This window comes from Capricornis sumatraensis, chromosome 5 (genome assembly GCF_032405125.1).
Source record: "Capricornis sumatraensis isolate serow.1 chromosome 5, serow.2, whole genome shotgun sequence".
NCBI lineage: Eukaryota > Metazoa > Chordata > Mammalia > Artiodactyla > Bovidae > Capricornis > Capricornis sumatraensis.
In genome coordinates, this window is record NC_091073.1 from 119,138,115 (window position 1) to 119,154,623 (window position 16,509).

Below are 16,509 nucleotides of genomic sequence, written 5' to 3' on the forward strand. Positions count from 1 at the left end.
CAAAAGAATCAGAACACAAATACCTGGGATTTTATACAACTTGCTGAGAATTGCTCCTAGGATAAAATAAAGAGATGGAAATATTAACAACTACCATGTCGATATCCGGATGCAATATAATATCTGTCACAGAACGATCAGAATAGAAGTTAACTGGCATGCAGACATCTTTGAAGATCCTGTTACATTTCTGCGTGTCTTTAGAAAGCCCAGATGGAGGGCAAATGCTTTACCGTCTGTGACCATCTTGTCAAGTTCAGGGCTGAGGATGCCATCGAGCTGCTCTTCACTTAGAGGCCGTGAACTCTGACCCACACTTGGCTGAGGCAGAGACGAAGGGTCATCAGCGACCGGACCAACGTTTATTCCAGCTAGAGGAGCAAGGTATGTATATCAGAAAGTGGATTCTGAACACTCACACAAAATGCATTACACTATTTACCTGCATTAACACATAACAACAGGATTAAAACAAAGCAATGGAAAGCCTGTAATTCTGAATTAATCTAGATTCTTAAACCAATCCAGGGAGTCAATCAGTAAAAATTAGGCACAATATATTTGTAAACTTAGGCTCTGCTTAAAAAGTTATGGTTTAATCATGAGAAATACATTTCCTCAGAAACAAAAGAACACTTCTAGTTCTAAATTGCTAATTTCTACACATGAAAAAGCACCATATTATTAAGTCAGGGGTCTCTAAGAAGAATCAATATATAATGTTCAATATACTTTTAACTCAAACTTAGGAACTTGTGGTTTCAAACACAACTGGGTCAACTATCATATGCAGGTTGTAAAACAATCAAGTTTCACACTAACTAATGGAAAGCTAAAAAACTCTTAATGCTTAGTAAAAATCATCCTCTGGTGAACAATTCCAACTACAGATCTTATTTCTGAAATATTCTGTAGTCAAAAACGAGATGCAGATTATGTTCATAACATGCTGTATCTTACATAAACTGGTTTTTAAGCAAGAGTGACATTTAAAAGTGGTTTATTGTCTATTTTATCATACTTCCTCAACATTACTATCAACAAGTGAAAATTCATCTCTTATTTGAGGTTATATTAGGAACTATCAATATAATGTTTGGGTAATAGTACAGATTACTTTCTAAAAAGAATAAAACCATTCATTAAAAAAAAGAAAAAGAAAGAACACTACAGAGAAAGTCACCCAAAGCACAGCACAGGTGTACCATGCTTTAGCTGCACACACAGAGGAAACAGAGCTGGATTAGTAACACAGGAGCACTGTAACAAGAACGCATGCAGCTACAGGCCGTTCCAGCTGAAATCGCTACTGAAAACAGAACAGACTACTGCTAGTCAGCCACCATCCACTGCTGTTTCTTACCAAATGCACAAGGTGAGCTCTCAACCTGGAAAGTGCATAAATCAAGACCTACAAGACCCAAACCAAATAAAATGGATGATTACCACAGGAGCGGGAAGTGGGGGACGGCTCAAACAAAAGAAGAAACGAGGTACATAAGGCAAAAAGTCTTAGCTCTGATGCAATTAAACAGACAACAGAAATTACTAATGCGCTATTTCCCCTCTTAAAGCAGGAAAGTCAAGGCAGATCAAATAAAATGATGAGTTTGACGATGTCAGAGAAAAAAATTTTTTCTATTTCAATGACTATGCTTCATTCACACACACACACATACCTCTCACTCACATCATAAAATAGACACTGAGCAAATGTACCTGAATGATCAACTGATTTTGCAAGGTCATCTGAAATTATTCCAAGAATGTCATCATCTGTGTTTAAGACTTCAGAAATATCAGCTAAGGGGTCATCAGCAGCACCTAAGTATAGTAAGTATATTTTCAAAGTGTCACCATTTTCCTAAACATTAAATTCTAAAACTCATTCATTCAACCATTTACCAAATATTGAGAATATAGTAGATACTGAGGTAACTGCTAGAATTATAAAAAGATTATTACTTCTAAAGTAAGGAATTTTTCATAGAAAAGGCACTCCAACATTTGAATAACAAAACATTACAAATTAAGACTTTTTTGTGACTACTGTATATTAACAATGAAATAAATGTTAAAATAAAAACCCATAGGCAGTAAAAATGAAATAGAATGCTGTAACAAAGCAAAAAAAAAAAAAATTTTTAGAAAAAGCACCTCTAAAAATGACATCTAGAAAACACAATAGAAGATAAATATTAAAGACAAACCTACTGCTTAAAGTTCCTTGTAAAGTATAAAGCAGATACCATCGAGTAAAATGCCTACTTCCAGCTTTACTCTTAACACTCATTTTCACTCATTTACTCAAGAAGGTATTTGAGCAGCCACAGAATTATGTCTATGGAGGAAGCTAATAGGCACTGGTCAGGCCACTGGAATAGAAAAGGGACACAGTGCAGATGCTCCAGAGCTTCCTCTTTCAGAGGAGTAAATAAACGCCACCAGTATAAGTGCTATAAAAATAAACAATAAGGGAAAAAAGGATTAAGAGCAACATGGAGGGGGCCGCCAATCCTCCACGTACTCAAATACCCAAATCTGACCCACACTCGCCCTCTCTAGCCTCATCTCCACATCCGCAGATTCAGCCCACCAGAGATCCTAGGACTGCTTGTACGTATGAGAAAAAACTCCGCATCTAAGTGGACCCTTGCAGTTCAAACCCCTGTTGTTCCAGGGGCATCTGTAAAACGGGAAACTGCTGGAAGGTTGCTAGAGAAAGGTGTGACTGATGTCTTAAAGGGAACACACTGGCTGCCAGGTGCAGAATGGACCAAGGTGGAGGAGGGCAAGGCGTGCTGGGAGACTGGAGCTGAGTCGGGGAGCAGGAGTGGCTGTGGTCCTGGTGAGAGGCGGTGCCCTCCTGCACACAGCGGATGGAGGCTTAGGTAGGCAGCCGCTGGTGTGGGATGGCATCTGAAGGCAGAGACAAACTTGCGGGTGTGTGAGATGCTGAACGTGAGACAATCAGGAGCCAGGGAGAGCAACAAGGGTTTCTAGCCTAATCAAGTAGGAGAATATTTAGGTTACCTTTAGCGACTTTATTAGTCATGTAAGGAATATCAGCATTTTTTAATCCGTTTTTGACTGTTTTTACTTAAGAAAAAAAAGAGAAGATGACGTAAAATACTCCAGACTCTACACAAAGTATTTCTATAAAACATAGTCTTGACCCTTTAAACGTATCAGACAGAATTCACACATACATAAAAATACAATTTTTCAAACTGAAATCCAAAGTAAATTTTGTATGCCCAAATATTTCTAAAGTTTTTAAAAAATAAAATTATTTCAATAATATATTCTCTAGACAACAGTATCCTTGAAACAAAAAACAAAAAAACGGGTAACTGTTTCGGGGTAAGGTTTGTTTGATTTTGAATCAGTGGAGGGTTTCCCCTTGACGTCCAGCAGTTGAGACCCCACACTCCCACTGCAGGAGGTGTGGGATCAATCCCTAGTCAGGGAACTAAGATCCCACAAGCCACAAAGCATCAACAAAACACAAGTGAGTAAAGAGACTTAAACCAATGGAATTCTATTAAACAAATAACAGTGGTTTTTAAAAGACTGTGTTTTAAAAATTCTCCTCTACCTGATGACATTTTATATCTTTTTAACAAATTATTAAAACTGACATAATGGAAAATATTGAATAACTTTTTTAAAAAAAGGAAGCTATTGTTTTTCAATTCCCCATCATAAAGCAAAAGAGTGGTTCAACTGTACAGAGCATGACATTCAACCAGATTTTGACATGTGTGTTATTCTAGTCCTCTATATTTTGGCTTTATCACTAAACCATTCTCTCTTCACCGATTTTTTGGGGAAAATGACTTCAAATAAAGGAAACAGGAATGAAAAATGGTATATATCAATGTCTTTCCTGTCACAGTATCTCCTGCCCAACCCCAGTTCTCTTTCTTATAAAAACTCAAGGGCAATTTACTTCTATGGAAGCCTTTAAATGGCTAGGCAAGGTTTTTACAAGGCATCCTTCAAATAGTAAGACATCCTTTGAAGTACTTGCAAGTCTTTCACTACACATTATTTTAACAACATACTGACACGGATGAGAGCAGGAAAATACTCAAAACGATTGAACTAAAAAGTAAAATGATCTGTTAACATTAAACAAAGAGTATGGCCTTTAGTCTCATGCTAAATGTGTGCTTTCGAATAACAGGGGGCAAGATTGCTTCTAATTATTTCAAGAAGTTAAAAAAATACTAGTAGCCTGTATTTCAATCCAGGATAATGCCAAGTTAATGAAAATGCAACTCAACATTATCAAAAGTCATCTTTCAGTGGATACTGCTTTAAGATTATTTTCAAAATTGGGTTTATAGAATTAAATGAGTGATAACTGCAATTCAACGACAAAAAGGAAGCCTGTCAGAAGAATATTTAATTTGTTGTTCATTGTTTAGTCGCTGAATCGTGTCTGACTCTTTGTGACCCCATGGACTGCACAACTGAAAGTAAAACAAAAATACAGAAGTGGAAGAAAAGCTTTGGGATACCAAGCTAGCTAAATTCTAGAGAGCCTTGCTGATGTCAGTATTACTTTATACACATTAAGTTCTTGTATCTTTCTCTGATTCTGAGCAGTCCCTGCATCCCCAATGTCTAGAGTCTCAACAGAAGACAGGTTTGCAGGGGACATTTGGCAATATCTGGAGACATTTTTCCTATCACAACATCGTGAGGCTAGAGATGCTGCTGAATATCCCACAATGCTCCAGACGGCCTCCCTCCATCAACAAAGGTCGATGGCCTACACTGTCAACAGTGAGAAACCGACCTAAGGCAATATGCTGCTGCTGCTGCTGAGTCGCTTCAGTCGAGCCCGACTCTGCGTGACCCCACAGATGGCAGCCCACCAGGCTCCCCCATCCCTGGGATTCTCCAGGCAAGAATACTGGAGTGGGTTGCCATTTCCTTCTCCCAAGGCAATATATTCCACAGTATATTAACACAATGCGTCAGACGGCTTCCAACTACAGTATTCTTTCTTCTTTGGAATTTCTTGGGGCTATATAATTAATTTTGAAAAACATCTTAAGTTGAAGATTATTGTAACTCACCAATCATGGCCTCATTATATTCCCATATGTCGCCTTCAGTCAACTACAAACCAAGTGTTTTCCTTTACAACTTGCAAGAGTTGATTTCATGGTAGTAACAAAGATGAATTTATTTGCTAAATCATACAAACCTGGTCCACTTAAAAAATAGTTGCATTTACTGAATGCAAGTTCTATTTCAATAAAGGTAAGTTTTATAAGCATTTCAAAGCTCTGACTAAAAGGAAGATGAATGTAATGTGATAAAAAAAATATTGTCATTTACTCTACATACCGTGAGCTCCAGGTTTTGCTGGCGTTGAGGATGAACTAAGCAGCGGGTCTAAGGAAGGATCCAAGAAAGTGGTATTGGTGTTTGTTTTATAAGAAAGCTGGGTTGTGTCTTCTGATAGATTATCCAAACTTAGTTTGTTTTGTCTTGTTGTGTCTAGAAGATCTTTTCCAAAGAAAGCTTCCTAGACAAAGAGAAGCACACATGGAAACGACTGACTCAGTTATAAAATTCTAAAATGAGAATACAGGTAATTGTCATTTTGATAAGAAGGCAGAAATAACAGAAAAACTTAGTATTTAACAATATAAGAATTGAATGTAGAAATATGTAAACAAGAGATATCCTGTCAATTGTTTTATGTAAATTCCCCTTTTTTAGAAATAAAGTTTTTTGTGTTTCTTTAAATAGAATCAAGTAAAATTAACCAAATAAAACCACCCGATTCTGTCAAATGTTTCTAGCAATCACAGTAATTTGGTAATCCCAGGTTAGACTACAGTGAAATTTAAAAATGGATAAATTTATAATATTATGGCATCTTAATTCATATTATAAAAAAAACTAAAACTTCGTGAATATTACTAACATTTGTAGATGATCTGCAGAGGTTAACTCAAGGGTTTGATCTACAACTTTAATATCTGTATACTTCACAGATAGATTTAGCAATCTCCCACTGATGCATATAACCACATTAAAGACTTCACACACTATAAATCTGAAGGAGGGTTTTTACAGTCATTTTAAACAAACTATGTGTACAAAATTTACCACCAAAGCCTTGGCATTTTATTCAGTTACTCATGCTGACTTATTTCCATTTATATTGTAGAGACCACTCTTTCAAGCCTGGCCTCCTTGCAACTCCAGGATCTCTCCCCAACTTCTCCAGTATCAATAAGGAGAACAATAGGAAGTGCTGGGGACCCCCTTCACCTACTTCTATTCCAAAATTCTATTTTCTATAATGTGGTCTGTCTGGAAAGGGGAGGGCAATTTTGCAGTAACTACCGACATTTAATACACTCTTGGCAAAGATACATAAACGAAAGAGGTTCGCTGCATCATTGTTTAGTTATATCCCCCTAAAATGAAAACAGCCTCAATGTCTGTCAGAAAGCATATGACTAAATGAATTATAAACATCCATACTGTAAAATACATAAATTTTTAAAAAGGATGTAGGACTATGCTGTCAAAAATAAAGCTCTAAAATACAGTAATATTAAAAGAAAGCAATCTGAATGATACGTCCAGCAAAACATAAAATACAAACCAAGACTATAAGACTGTGCCAAAATAAATTATTTAAAAAGTTCCCAAAGGAGAAACACCACGCGGTTAACTTGTGAAAAGGGACAGTGGAGGATGGTCTGTGAAGTCTGAAAACCCACAAAGAAAAGAGCACTGGGCAGGAGATGACTGGCCTCTTATACCAGCAATGCTTGTATCACTAAGAAAAATGCTGAATAGTAGAAAGCATCTTGGAACATTACAGATTATTTACTTAATGCCTTCAGTATAAATCTGAGAGATCTCAGAACACCATTAGCAAAAACTGTTTCTTTGTATGGCTCATGATGAATTTAGTGGTATTTATCAACCATCTGGTATTAACAGACCACAAAACTATTTTTACTAGGTAGATCACATAATTATTTACACCTTATCTTGACACTGCTGTGATTAATAAAGAAAAACTAGAAAAAAACTGTTTATGAATTCCTCATGGATTTTCATCACTAGTCACTCTATTTCCCACTCTACTCCAAAAAGCAGTGGAAAAAAAATACAATTGCTATCATAAGATGTCCAAGTAACAGTACCATTACAAGTTTCCTCCATATCAAAAAGTTGTATATTACTGATGAACACTAGGGGAATTACACCTGTTCACCAAAAGAAATAATCTAGATTAAGATTATGACTATAGTAGTAATCAGGAAATCCAATCCACTATTTTTAAAGGCTCTTTTGTGAAAGTATGGAATGATCAGTTTTCATACTTTCCAGAATGAATGGGTGTAAGCGTGCTAAGTCACTTCAGTCATGTCTGACTCTTTGTGATCCTATGGACTGTAGCCCACCAGGTTCCTCTGTCCATGGGATTCTCCAGGCAAGAATACTGGAGTGGGTTGCCATGCCCTCCTCCAGGGGGTCTTCCCGACCCAGGGATCAAACCCAAGTTTCTTATGTCTCCTGCATTGGTAAGTGGGTTCTTTACCACTATTACCACCTGGGAAGCCCCTAAAAGTGCTAAGTGTTATTATAGCTGTAATTCTGGCCGCTAAAAAACCATCTTCATTCAGTGAACATAATTACTATAACCAGTGCTGGCAAAGGGAGTCCACCAGACGTGGGTCTGCAGAGCACAATGGTGTGCCTGGTTTGCAAGAATGAGCCTGTCCCAGCCGTAGAGTTCTTATATGTCTTCTGAAATTTAGAAGTGAAAAACTGGGATAAAAAAAGAACTCTGTGAAAAGTATCAAAGCACAAAAAGGATAAATGTAATTTTTAAGGGCCCTTAGAAGGTAAAAATAGCATTTGGGATGACAAAAACAAGAAAACTATTTTTCAATACTCAAGACATCACTTCACATTTCTTGCATTAACAAATACATAATATAAAGCAAAATATTACTTGTAAATAGGCAGGGAAAATTTCTTCGAGCTTATTTTTCCTTTTTCGGTATCTCTTCTTTATTTTTTCAGTGTTTTCATTAACAGAAATAGATTCATCAACTAAGGTATCTGGTAACTGCTCACTCCAGCCTGAAACAACAATCACACTTATAAATATGTGATATTTAAAATTTTCAGATAAACCCACCAAAGTAACTAATAATAAATGATAACTAACTTACCAACATACACACAGACAAGTTTTGTCTTTATTCTTTCAGTTTTATTGAGATATAACTGACATACAGCTGTCTAAATTTAACATATACACAATGAGTTGACAAATAAAAAACTTTCACAAAAAGATCTCAAAGTAAATTAATATTAAGTATCATAAAATTTCATTTCATGTCTACTTAGTACCAGCATGCTTCCTATTGTGTCTTAATGAATATTTTCTTACAAAGCAGAAATTTGTTTTTATATAATGGTGACATGTTGTTAAAGGTAAAAAAAAAAAACAACAAACCATATTCAGTGCTAATTGAGTATGGAGAAATGGCTACTCACAAACAACTAAAAGGAATTTAGCAGTACTTCCAACCTTTAGGTAGAATTTATTGGAACTGTCCAGCAAAAGTCTTTTTAAAAATGTGTATCCCTCAATCCAGCAATTCTAGGTTTGGGGATTTATTGCAAACTAGGTATCTGTAGTACATACATATTGTGATAATGTATGACTATCTGAATCTGCTCATAAAAATGTTATGAATGCTCAAATTTAAAATAAAAGAAATGCAAAAATCTGAAATGTTGGACTAATAAACAAGAATACCACTTAGAGCAGGTGAGCAAGGAATCAAATGATACTCTCAGATACTTTAAGCAAAAGACACATACATGCCTTCTGAAAATCAATGTGGGCACTTATGTTGCCAGACTGCATAGGTTGAATAAAAAGTACTGAATATAGTGGAGGAACATTTTAAACAATTTTTTTATTTTTTTTATTATTTTTTTAAACAATTTTTTAAAATTTACCAGTAATCTAACCAGAAAATACAGAATTCTCTAAGACAAAAAATTAAGGTCAAATAGGAACCACAAAAATAAGCAAAGAACGAAATAAAGCTCTCTGAAATGCTGCTAAAACCTAGTGACCTTGAACTCCAGTTTTCAGAGCACTATGAGGAATGGGGTATATATAGAAGACAAAGCCTGCAGCCTCTCCCCAAGGTGGCGAGATCAACCAGGGGTGCCTGCTACAAAGGCGGGACCCAGGGCTCCACACCCAGGGCTGGGTGAACACGGAGCACACCCGCCCATCCTCTCATCACTCACCACCATCCCCACCCCAACGGCAAATAATATGGTGCTGGAGAGAAAGACAAAACGAATGAACATCTTCCCTAAGAGTTCATAAACTCAATACAGCCCTGATGTGTAAGAAACCTGGGTTTCTATAACACAGGTGGACCAAAAACCTTTACGCTAATACTTAGCTTAAAGGAATCCTGGGGTAGGAGGACCTCATGTTCCTGGCAGCAACAAACGCAAATCTTTTCTGAAGGAACCAACCTTTAATTCAGTTCTCAAAAACTTCAGAGAATGCTCTACAGAATATGAGCTCACAATTAAAAAAAATTCTGTTGTTGTTTAATATATATGTATGTATATCTCACACAATGAGCACCATCAAATGAGGCAGTAGGCAGCAGGGGACAGGAGAGACACAGTACAGAACCTGACACGCAAAGGTTTGAAAATATTTGACTCTAAATCAACTGCAACTAGAGCAATAAGTTGTACGAAGAAACTACAGTGTTAAAATACCTAAAAAGTAGTTAGGAAAAGGAAAATATGCACGATCGATTAAAAACTCAATGGATGACAAATGAAGAAAAACACTAAATGATGAAACTAAAATTATTTAGAAGACAATAGAGGCAAACGTGGAAAATACAAAAAATAGTTTCACTGAATGTATCACATTTCTTAACTGGGGCTTATTATAGTCACATTAAGTAATCAGAAACTTTTTTAAAACCATTACAGTGCTTCCTTTTAAAAATGTACAGCAATCAAAAAAAATTAATTCACAGGCCAAAAGCCTACCACAATGTAATGGAAAAACTTTATTCAAAAAACATAATAAAAACATATCATTTATCTTTACATTCTATATACAATATTTAAAATACAGAAAATGTACAGATCAAGACCATATGGATTGCAAAGTCCTCATTAGAACCGATTCTTAAGCTATGGCTTTAGCAATGACTTAGCTTTCTTTGAAACTCTAAGAAAAGATGACAGAATATTAATTGGAAGATACATTTCTAAAACAGCATCCAATTTTGTTATAAATTATTGGGGTATGCTGTCACTTTCAGATGCATGGTCTACGAAATTTCCGGCTTTACACCAAGTACGTCAGTCAGGCAAAGAACGGCCTGCTGTGAGATGACCAGGAAGTGCCAGATGTGACTCTGTGATCAAATCCCTAAGCTGCTCATATTTAACAGAGGGAAAAAAATACAACAAAGACACTTGTTAAAAACCTCAAAGCAACATAATCTACTGGGTTTAAATAATTTTCTTATCAAACCTGCTACACTGCAGATATGAACTGCACAGGCACCTTTCAGATCGCTAAGCAGCGGTAAGGTGGTAACCGTAGCATTATTTCCAATAGTTGTTTTCAATTGGGAATGTCAAGACAAGACAGTAAACAATCAAAATCAGGACCATACCATCATCTCTGCCGGGTAACTGCTCGGAAATGGAGCCTGAGGAATCCTTTCTGATCACAGATCTTTTGGTTTTTCCTTGCCCAGTTCGACTTCTTTGTCGTACCATAAATCCACCAATACCTATCCAAAACAGAAATTGAGGAATCCTGTAAATAACTATTCTCCCTGTATTTCCTCCAGAAGCAGGATGAAAATGTTTAGTCTCACAAGTGAGGAATATCTCAAATTCAAATGGGCTAATTTAAATCAATAATCTCATTTTAATGCAAAATACAAGAGTTTGGAAATAAGACATCAAAGTTATTGTTATCTTATTACTAACCAAACAGGAATAAAAATCCATTGAAATACAGAAGCCTGCATGTACTTCTTCTAAACAATGTCAGAGTAAACATTATAGTATATTATGCTTGTTTCCTTAATATCACTAACTCACAGATCATCATTCAAATTATTTGTACGTTAGTTGAGGGAGAGCAGACACAAGACATAAACTCAACTAGATGATCCCAAAGAAAACCAGCATGGCTTTTGGGGAAGTGTGTCCAGGTACCCCTAGTAAAGCTCAAGCCGTGAGACGCACGCAGCCCCAGTGAGGGCACGGAATCTGGCACTAAGCTGGCAGACTTCGGGCAAGTTACTTAACTTTCCACCGCCTCAGTTCCCTCACTGGTACAACAGGGATAATGTACAGCATCTCCTACACACAGGTTGTGAAGTGCTGAGGCTAGTGCCTAACATACAGCAGCACTGACAGCTTTTATTACTAACAATATGCTTTGTGACCTAATGGGCCCCTCACACGGATGACTTACTTCCATGTAAGGCAGATGAGGAAAACAACAAAAAAACCCCCTCAACATTTAACTCTTAAGTTCCTGGAAGGAATTCAGACACGTCTAAAAAAGGAAGTGCCTTATAAGCCTCATAATTATAAAGAAATGAAGTCATTTTCATCCGATGGATGAAGCTCATCTACGCATTAGTTACAGATGTGGCCCAACTGGAAGGAAAATCTAGTGGAAAACAAACACAAAGCTTCTCCTTACACATCAAAAGGCATTTAGATCATTCTTATCAATGAAACATTGGCAATCAGAAGAATAAAGATTGGACTGATTCAATGCACCTCACGGCAGAGAGTGGGTGGGACCGAGGTTCCAGGGGAGGAGATAAACGAGTACTTACAGCTGATTCACACTGCTGTACAGCAGAAACTAACATACCCTTGTAAAGCAATTATACTCCAATTAAAAAATATACTTTAAAAATTTCTGCTTTAAAAAATGCAAAACATTTTCATAAGCAAACTGCCTAAAAAGAGCCTAGAAGTTCTGTATTATGAATATGTCAATACTTTTTTTTTCCATTAAGGCAAAAAAAGTTTGACAAACAGGACAGCTTTTCTCTCCCCTCCCCTGAGGCAGAGAGAAAATAAGAGTTCTTAACAGTCACATTATTAACCAAACTATAAATTCTAGGAAACATAAGAACTCTGTCATATCACCTTCATATTGTACACTTACTGGCTGGTACTCCTGCACAAAAAATGCGGTAAATTTAAAAAACATAAATATTAGAGAGTGAATGCTAAATCATGACAGAATTAAGAGGTTCACATCAAGGGAAAACATATGCTTTATTGTGAGTTAGTGACATACCCCACTAAGGCATTTTTCACCTACAAAGTGTATTTATTGCAATAGTTTAGCTCTGTCATCTATACATACAAGTTTCAGTTTAGAGTTGTTAAGAAGTTATATTTCAACCTGATTATTTCATTATAATTGAAGCCCTATTATATTTTTCTTAAAGTAACTAAGTTTTGATTATAACTAAAATGTCCAGCTAAGGCACTCCACCTGGTCTGTATGGTTTTCTTTTTCTCTTTTTGACGCCCTCTGTTCCTTCGACCCCCTTAGTTTCATCATCCACAGCTTCTCGTTCAGGGCTAGATTCTGATTTTCCATCACAATCCATGAGTTCTCCTTCTGGAAAAAAGTAAATGTACAGATAGAACTGAAAAAACTACTGAATGTACAGCTCCTATGTAAGAGGAAAGACAAAGCAAAATGGCTGCTGAGCCACTCTAATCATGCATCCCAACTGGCAGGGAAAGTACAGACAGAGATGGGAAAGGCCCCCAATGGCTGGGAAGTCTTGCTGCTCAGTGCACCTTTCTCAGGAAACACAACACGAGGCGCAAGGAAGGGGACCAGAGTGGATGCTTGGAAGGACAAGTGTAAATCAAGTGGCACGTAAACTATCACTCCTTGCTATTAACTATGTCTTCAGGTCCAGGATCCAAAGGCTGTCTCTCTAGCCTAGAACTCTCCTGAGTTGCAACTAATCTGTAATTAGACATTACCCAGTTACTGAAAACTCTACATACAAAATTGAACTACTAATTTCAAATGAAGTTCCTCCCTTCCTCGGGATTTGCCTGTCATTAAAGAGCAAAGAAATGTACCCTGCAGAAGCCAGACTCCTGGGAGACCATCTTGACAATGCCTCATTTCTTTTTTCATACCGTCAGGGCTCCTCAGTATCTCTCAAAGGCGTTTTACTTTTCTCGACTGTCATCTCAGTCCAATCTCAACTTACTGCCATTCCCTCCCATCCTATCCCTCTCCTTGTCTCCAAGCTTACCTTCCTCCCTAATCGGTTCTTAAACTGCAGCCTAAATGATCTTCCTATAAATACCTATCAATTTTCTGCTTAAGAACCCTTTAATGTCTTCCCAGTAGCCTGCGAATGAGATTCACACTGTGAGGCCCAGGTGATGTGTCCTGTGAGGGCCGCAGCCTCACCGCCCCCCGACCAACTCACACTCAGTTCCCTGTGCTCATGAAGCTCTCCCTCCCTGCCTGTCCCTATCCCCCCCATCTCGCAGGATTCATTTCCTAGAGAGTCCCCACAGCTACATGCTCCTGTACATTAACACTGTGCGTCATCTGAATTGGTTCTCTCAATGTCCATTTCCTTGCTAGACTACATTCTCCTTAAAAACAGGCATCAAGATTCTCAGTGACAGCTGCATCCTTAAGCATGGATGCTATGTAATACGGGTTCAATAATTTTCTCACAGCATGATGTAATCAATGAAATTAAGTAATGCACACAGAAGGTCAGTTCTTAAGAGAAGAACACTTTTAAAACCATGGTAATCAAAGCTTTTCAAATTATGCTTTATGCTGTGCTGCAGGGGGGAAAAGTTATCAAATACATTTAAGAATAAACTGTTAACACTGTTCTTCAATATTGTAAGTATTATGCATAACATTTCTATTATACCATTAGCACTGTGCTTTTTTTCCCAGTAATATTAATATTAGGTCAATGTTTGAGGTCAATTCTATAATTATTCTGATAATTGCTTTCTATAGCTAAAATTAAACCATGAAAATTTATTTACTGAAACTTAGCAAACACCAAAGAAAACAAAACAGTATAACTACTTACCTTAAAATAAACCCACTGAAATATATATGAGAAGGAATTTAGGGTTAGATGGTAGACTAAAATTTAACTTCATTCTCCTGAAACCCTACACAGAGTAAAGCAACTTATTTAAAAAAAAAAAAACCTACAGAGAGAGAGAAAACAGGAAAGAAGAAAAGCCGTAACTTTGGAAGGAGAAAGCCGAATGATGAAAGACAACTGAGTTAAACGCAAGTTCTCATTTAAACGTGGAAGGAACCAGAAAAAGAATCCAGCTTATATCACAGTCTTCAAAAGGGTGAGGAACTGGCAGAATCAGGCACCTTTGGAAATAGGTAGCAGGCAGCTAAAACACAGAACTTTATTTTTTATTAACTACAGAAGCCATAATCCCACGACCATCCCAACTCCACACACTGGGAGGCTGCCAAGCACACCCACAGGGTTTGGGACTCTTGGGACACTTTTAAACTGCACACTGCGGCAATGTTCTAAAAACACGATTAAGTGACTCCAGGCAGGTTAAATGCTGGCACTCTCATCTGAGGTTCTTTCCCCACTAAACTCCCAGCAGAAGGTCAGAAGTTAAGCCTCTATGCCCCAAGAGGAGACAGGAGATTCTCCTGGGAAACCGAACCAGTCCCAGGGAAATGCCTAAAGGTACCAGCACTGGGGGATTCTCCAAACAGGGAGCAGAGGGCACAAAAGCTCAGTCAACACATACCACCCACAGACCTGAAGCTTTTCATCAAGGTTTTAATCCGTCATTCTGTTTCTAAAAAACTATTTGTTTAACCAGTCTCCACTTTTAGCCTTCACTTTTAATTACGCATGGACAACCTAGAATTATCAATGAAAGGCAGAGACCTGAGACCACAAAAAGCAACTGGGAATTGAAAGACTACGTAGGAAAAAGAAACAAAAAAAACTTTAACATAAGATAAAACACAGGTGAAGCAAGAACAGGATGCTATGCAAAGGAACATTCAAAGGAAAAAAGCTCTTGAAAATTAATGCATGATATTTAAGGACAAAAGGAAAATGAAAATCAGTAAAGGGATAGAAAGCTAAAATAAGAAAATTTACTTTAGAGTAAAATGCGAAGACCCGAGCTGGAAAGGAGCAGAGAAAAGACAGGGAGCATGGGCTGAGAGGGTGAGGCACCGAAGGGGAGAAGCATCAGGGGTTTCCAGAGTATTCCTAGCGCTGAGGGGCGCAGGATGAGGGGCCACTCTGTGCTCGAGCAAAGAGAGGAAAACATACAAGAGAATGAAGCAGACGCATCTTCATGAAATTTCAGAACATTGCAGACAAGCAACGTCCTAAGATCCAAACAGGATCCAGAGACAACACGGACCATACCAAGTTCCCTAAACGCTAGAAACTAAAAGATGCTGGATCAATGACTTCAAAATGCTGAAAGAAAACTGAATTCCAACCTGGAAATGGTCAGGGGGGTGGGTACATTTTCAGAAATACATAACCTCTCAAATTTGCCTTCCATGCACTCTCTAGAAACTCAGGAAGTTTCTCAAGAAGACATGCCCACCAAATGAGAAAGAGAAATATATGAAACCTCAAGACCCTTAGAGTAGACTAGAAAAAAGAAAGGGGGAAAAAAAAAACAAACAAAGAAACAAACAAAAAACCCTAGAGGCCTCTCAAAATGGGAATTGAGTTACTTACAGCCATACAAAGAATACGAAAAATGAAGAATGGTATAAAGGCAAGGAAAAGAACATTAAGAACAAAAAAGTGCATACCCCGAGAGCTTGGACATGAATTAAAGCAGCACTACAAGGTCACAAAAATGGCTATTACTGGAGAAGTGAACAGGCAAGACATGGAAATGAGGAACACTCCTATTCTTGCTTTTAAAATGTGAATATACTACTTGTCCAAAAACAAAAGTTAAAGAGTCAAGGGAATGAGCATCAACAAATCGCAAGCCTACCCACCCAGCCGCTTTCTCTGGTCTGCGCTGGCCCCTCTGCACCTACCCTCACCCTCCCTGCCGCAGGCTGAGTGCTTCCCGACGCCTCCACCATGTTGTGAGGGAGCCCCCCCGGGGCAGCAACCGAGAGGGAAGCATTGTGATCTCACTCTTGAGGCACAGACTCTGTAGACTGGGGGCGGTCTCTATTAACAGGGTACTCCGATTTCAGTAGGTGAATTAGAAAGAAGCCTGCTTCTACTGGACAAGGAGTTTGTTTCTGATATGCTAAGGTGATTGTTTATGACTTATTTCCCTCAAGAAACACTCATCAGTAGAGTTAAAAATTAACCCCACAAAGATGGGTATTGTTGCCGTGTTTCAGGAGCATTACAA

At 37.7% G+C, this 16,509-nt stretch overlaps 1 protein-coding gene across 1 annotated transcript in view; it reads right to left on the reverse strand.

Annotated features, from left to right (window-relative positions):
* The window catches only part of KMT2C (lysine methyltransferase 2C), a 257,369-nt gene that overhangs the window by 54,243 nt on the left and 186,617 nt on the right, over positions 1-16,509 (reverse strand). Inside the window, exons 24-30 of the mRNA XM_068973381.1 lie at positions 12,602-12,730; positions 10,740-10,859; positions 8,006-8,136; positions 5,365-5,545; positions 1,720-1,824; positions 234-371; positions 24-56 (exon numbers count right to left, since the gene is read on the reverse strand). Of these exons, the coding sequence (XP_068829482.1) occupies positions 24-56; positions 234-371; positions 1,720-1,824; positions 5,365-5,545; positions 8,006-8,136; positions 10,740-10,859; positions 12,602-12,730 (837 nt within the window). The remainder of the gene's footprint in view (positions 1-23; positions 57-233; positions 372-1,719; positions 1,825-5,364; positions 5,546-8,005; positions 8,137-10,739; positions 10,860-12,601; positions 12,731-16,509) is intronic.